The 6,000-nt window shown below is 47.1% G+C and overlaps 1 protein-coding gene across 4 annotated transcripts in view; it reads left to right on the top strand.

The window, feature by feature from the left end:
- TDRD7 (tudor domain containing 7) overlaps positions 1–1,198 on the top strand; it is a 73,944-nt gene extending 72,746 nt beyond the window's left edge. For 2 of the 4 annotated variants that reach the window (XM_002914935.4, XM_034664158.1), the window contains one exon: positions 733–1,198. In XM_002914935.4, coding sequence (XP_002914981.1) covers positions 733–953 — 221 coding nt within the window. In that variant the 3' untranslated portion in view covers positions 954–1,198. The remainder of the gene's footprint in view (positions 1–732) is intronic. The other 2 variants (XM_019794885.2, XM_011219348.3) reach the window with 1 other exon arrangement.
- The last annotated feature ends 4,802 nt before the right edge of the window (positions 1,199–6,000 follow it).

Genomic DNA, 6,000 nt, shown 5'->3' on the forward strand with positions numbered 1-6,000 from the left:
TTCTCTAACTCGAGCCCTCAAGCATAGGGATTTAGAAATACATGGGGTTTACAATTAATCTGGTCCAACCAGTTTATTTTATGATAAATGAACTGAGGCCTGAGAGGCCAGTTGACTTGCCCAAGATCATACCATATGGTGAAAGAGCTGAGAATGGGAACTGGAAATCCAGACTTCCAATCCAGTGCTTTTGCCATGATATTGTATATAATTTTGAAAAATTAGTATATTCTAAGTATATGAATTCTCTTCCTCCTCCTCCTCCTCCACTATATTTGGTTCATCAGGGGGAAAAGTCTGTAAATAAGAGACATGTCATTGAGATCACTGATATTTTATTTTAGTTGAGTATAGTTGACACACAATGTTATAGATATTTTTGATATTTTATTCCCCTTGGTTATCCCCATTGTCAGTTTAAATCTACATACACTTTATATAGGGAAATGGGCAGTAGTTGCTCTAACTTCATTTTGTAACACAGCAGTAAATCTCAATGAAACTTGTGTCTGTAGGTAAAGGTTCACAGAAGTAACCCCATTCAGAATAGGGAAACTATTATAAGCTGGACTGTTTTAAGATTGTTGAGCAACTGTTTTTGGTTTTTTTTTATTAGACAAGTCTAATGTTTCATCTACTTTGGAACTGACTGAATAGTTTTCCATTATTACAGGTGAAAGAAAGCCTCATCTGACCCCTCACTGACCCTTGTACTCCCTGTCTTTCTCCTAGGGGTGAAGTGCAACCAGTGGTCTGAGGAGGCTTCGATGGTGTTTCGAAATCATGTGGAGAAGAAACCTCTGGTGGCACTGGTGCAGACGGTTATAGAAAATGCTAACCCTTGGGACCGGAAAGTAGTGGTCTATTTAGTGGACACATCGTTGCCAGACACAGATATCTGGATTCATGATTTTATGTCAGAGTATCTGGTAGAGCTTTCAAAAGTTAATTAATCACTGCTTCTGAGATGTTGACAACTAATTCAGATTTTTTAGCAATAACAAGATGTAGTAGGCTTTAAAAAAAGAAATCTTATCTCTGCTACAGAGCTCTGACTGCTGTGGGGATTGAAAAGAATATGCTTCTGTTTGATGAGAGATATTTAACAAGTTTTGTTTTAACAGAGTTGACTTTTCGAAGAAAATTGCACTTGAATTATTACTATAATATTAGAATAAAATGTTTATCAATATAAAAACTGACTGCCTTATCATTTCTAGGCTTTATGATCTTAAGATGAAGGGTTTCCCTTTCTATTCATGTCTTCTTTGTGGTGCTGGGTTCCTTTACAGTTAGATTGCGAGAACTTCATGACTTAACCCTGGTGTAGTGGTGTGTCCCAAAGCCAGCGGTCACCAGACCGTGTGAGGACTATGTGGAGTCGTTAGCACATTAGCACTGCTAGTGGTGCTAGAGAGAAGCAGCCCACGTGAACCTCAAAGCATGCCCCTCACCCCAAATCTTGAGTGGCATCCCACTGCCCAGAGAGTCCACGCCTTCCACGGTCTCCCTGCCCAACCTCATTGCCCACCGCTCCCTAACCAGCCACACTGGACCTTTATCTGGCTCCCGAGCCCCAAGCTTGTACACCCAGGACTACATTCTACAGCAAGCCTTGCTCCCCTCCAAACCATGCCTATTCTGTTTCTTCAGCCTGCTGCTCATTCTCCCCCCACCATTTTTGTTTGCCAGTATCCTCCCTGACATCCCAGGCTGACCTTGAAAGCCTTCCCTGGTACCCCTCCCACTCTATTATATTTTGAGTATGCCTCTTCTGGTGCCCAGACTTCACTGAGCTTTATAGTATATAATTAGTTGTCTGTGCACCAATCACCCCAACTAGATTGTGAGCTCCTTGAAGGAGGGGGAGGGGTCTTAGTCATCTCTTTAATGGTGTACTGGTAAATGTTTGACAGTTGGTGCTGGTGGGTGTGGGCAGGGAGTAAGCCTTGATTCACAGTATCTGCTGATTCCCAGTATCTGCTGATTCCCATGTTGTAAATACTCCCACCATTGTTGAGTTCCCGCTAACAATGTGACATCACTGAATGTAGAGTTGGGAAAACACATACCCAAGCAGCTCTTGTGAGCCTGTGCATTGGACTCCAGAACACACTGCTGTCTGTGTCTTCCACAACAGACAGAACGATTTCTTGAGCATATCCCGTCAGGCACCTATTATGTGCCTGCTATTTGATGGGCAGGATGGACTGACGGATAGGTTGAAGGCCTTCCTAAGCAGTGGTCCAAAAATGAGAGGGGCAAGGCCCTGGACTAAGAGGGAGCAATGGGAATGAAGAAAAAAATGGCTTTTGAAGTTTTTAACTAGTACTGACATTTTAGATCCAGAAGACAGGAAAAAGGAAGTGTTGAAAAGTGAAGCCAAGTCTTAAAGTCTGGGAGGCTAGGGTGATGACCCTTACTCCATTTGGGAAACTGAAAGTTTTTATTTTAAACATACTGAGTTTAAGTCAATATGTCTCTGTGAGGATATGCATAAACTATTAAAAATGTGGAGTCTTCTCAGGGGAGAAGACCAGGCTGGAGATAAAAATTCTTAAAATTTGCTTGTTTTTATTTGAGAAAATCTAGGAAAAGTGACAGCAGAAAGAAAAAGACCAGGTGTTTGAAGTTTTTCATGTAAAACATGTTGAAGTTATCTAACTTCTTAAAATTTATATTTAATATTTATAAAGTGATTCAAAATTCAGGAATGCTTATGCCAGTGATTTAAATAATCATTCATGATAAAACCAAAATATTCTGACATATAAACATTTAAGTAAAATAAACTAGTGTGGATGTGTTTTATAATGGCTGCTTTCCCTAACAAGAAGAAAAATCATCAAATTGCCTACAGATCAAGAAGAGGTGGTTTCCATTTCACTGACTTTAGAAATGCTTCCATTATTTTTAAAAATAAAGCAATTGTGTTGTTGATGTAAGTGAAAAATTAATTGTGCTAGGACAATTTGACAGACAATGAAACCTGGCCCCTGCCTCATCCCATATTCAAAGTTGATTCCCGGTGGATTCAAAGCCTAAACATGAGAGTCTAAGAAGGGAAGGTAACACAGGAAAGTACCTTGATCATCCAGGAGGACTAAGGATGTCCCGAACAGGACGAAGTGCTAACAACAGAGGCAAATATTGAAACGTTAGACGATGTTACAATGAAGAACACCTATTTGTCCAAAGGCATTACGGTGGTGGAAAGCCAAAGCACCCAGTGGACCGATATTTATACACAGACCATATTCAATCAGCAAAAGACTCTCCAGAAACAAAATGGCAACAAATTTGAACAAACATTTCACAAAGAGGAAACCCAACTGGCACATAAACGTGAAAAGGTGCTCAACGCATTAGGACCTGGGAAATGGAAATTCAAATTTCAGTGGGAGACCACTACTCCTCCCAGGACCCAGAACCATGACAATGTTTCAACTTCTGTTAATTTCAAGTATTGAAGACCGCGTGCACTCGTGCTGAAGGATGATATTGGTAAAGAATGTTTGCAGCGGCACTACTGGCTGTAGCTAAAACCCAGAAACAAATGTCTATTAACAGTAAAGTAGATTTTTTTTTTAAATACTGTGGTATATTCGTGCCGTGGAAACCCTTACAGCCATGAAAGTAAGCAAACTACAGCCACATGAAACCACGCGGATTAATCTCACAAAGCGGTGCTGAGCAAATGGAGACAAACCACGGAGGAAAGCAGTCAAGGAAGTGATTACTGTAGGAGTCAAGGAAGCGAGCACTTTAGGAGGGAGCTGTGACCCAGAACCACGCGGGTTGGTTTCTGGGCTGCTGGCCGTGTTGTTTCTTGACTGAATGGTGGTTGCAACAGGTGTTCGTGTGATAAAAATTCTTGAACCTGCGCACTTAGGATGTATGTCCTCTTAAATGTTTGATTCCACAACAAAACGGTTTAAAAATAATCTGAAACAAATCATTGCTTTATTTAAAAATGCTTGGCACATATCCCCCTGAAAAGAGCATTCTCTTACAGCTGTGAGGGTTTTGTAATGTAGGAATACATTTTCGTGGAAAACAAGACTCACAAAAGCAAAAACGAATGTTCCTCATTAGTAATCCATACACCAGGATTTTTTTTAAATTTATTAATTTGAGAGACAGCATGAGCACAAGAGCGGGGACGGTCAGAGGGAGAGGGAGAAGCAGGCTCCCCACTGAGCAGGGCTCTATCCCAGGACCCTGGGATCATGACCCCAGCTGTAGCCAGAGGCTTAACTGGCTGAGCCACCCAGGCGCCCCTATACACCAGGATTAAAAGGAGTTACATTATTGGGGTCTACACAAGAAAATTTCCCATAATAATTAGAAACCATACCTTCTGTCCACACGAATTCCTTTTTATGAGCAATTTTAAAAATTTAAACAAAGTTTTTGTTTGGGTTTAAGTGGTTTGTTCTGGAAAACGTATTAGCCTTTTAAGAAAGTGAGACTTTTTTGTTGTATTTTAAGTCGGTATTTTGGACACTCCATTCCCGCTAAGTATAGAGAGAATGCATTCGACTCTTTTGGAACTATGTGCTCACAAAATGATCGTTACTAAAGCTTCGGCTCATACCAGACCTAGCTGGGCTGCTGGTAAGATGGGACAGGTGGTTGCTGTAGCCTAAAGACTAAAGGGGCAGCAGCTGCTTGGCTGGCTTTGCTCCATCCAAAGATCTACCGATTCTTACATCCCAGACGCCGCAGGAATGAAAATCCACCCACCTTTTCCCAGATAACTCTACCGCCGCTTAAACTCCTCCTGGTACAAGTGGAGAAACCGAGACTCAGACTCGGGGCTATCCACACCCCTTTGTCCGCGGAACCAAGCCTCGGGGCGCCCGGCCCCTGCCCGGCGCTGCAGCTCGCGGACGGCGCTGCCCGCGCGGGGACGGTCCGCGGCGCCCCGGCGCCGTCCGCCTGCCGCCCGCGGCTCGCCCCGTCGCCGCCAGCGCCCGCGCCCGCCCCCGCGGCTCTACGGCCTGGTAAGCCCCCCGCCCGGCCCGGGGTACCCCTCGCTCTCGCGGGGCTCCCTGCCCCCGCGCCGGGGCCCCAGCCATATCTGGGCAAAATATTCAGCTGTCGCCGCCGCCGCCAAGAGGGACTGAGCGTGGCTCCCTCTATAAATAGCCGCCGCCTCGGGTTGCCTCCGGGGCTGGGGAGCCCTGGTCTCGGGGTCCGCAGCCCCGCGCTCGCGTCCGCGCCGCTAGGCTCCCGGGGCCCCAGCCGGGGCGCCCTCGTCTCTGGCCCTCGGCGCCGCGTCTGTGAGCGGCGGAAGGACCCATGTGCTCTCGGAGAGCGGCGCCCGGATTCCTGGCGGAGCGGCCGCCCCCGCCACTCACCACCCGCCACCCGCTCGACTCCCGCGCCCCTGGGCTCGGAGCCGGCGGGCGCTCTGCTGGGTACAGGTGCCCGGCCGAGCCCGGCACGAGGCGTGGCCCTTCTCCGGCGGCCGAGAGTTTGGGGGTGGGAGTGGGGCGTTCGTGCTCGGTGGGCGAAGAACCGAGGTGTGGGCTGCGCCTGTTGGTGGCAGGAAAAGTTTCCCAAACAGCGGGAGATGACGCGGTTTAAAGCACCACGACACACGCATTTCGTGTAGAGGTAGAGCGGGCAAGAGCCTGGAGGCAGAAGCCCCCTCACTATCGCCAACTCACAGGGTGGCCTCGGCGAGCCCCCGCCCTTCTCTGGGCCTCAGTTTCTTGGTTCGTAAGGACAGGGTTTGGTTCCGGCGATGGAGCTGGGAGTCTGGGCGGTGAGAGCAGCAGGGCGCGCTCTTGACCGCTGGCTTTCCCCACACCTGTTCGCCGGCTCTGGCCTGGGACTCTGGGGTCACAGGCGCGCACAGCGCGGGGCATTGTGGAAACCAGACACTTTGGCAGTCCCTCTGACTCAGGACTATACTGGGACCTGCTAGGGACCTCGGAATAGCCTGCGCCGTATACGTCGGGGAAGAGCGTCCCATGGTAATTATGGGCACCT

This window comes from Ailuropoda melanoleuca, chromosome 7 (assembly GCF_002007445.2).
Source record: "Ailuropoda melanoleuca isolate Jingjing chromosome 7, ASM200744v2, whole genome shotgun sequence".
Lineage (NCBI taxonomy): Eukaryota > Metazoa > Chordata > Mammalia > Carnivora > Ursidae > Ailuropoda > Ailuropoda melanoleuca.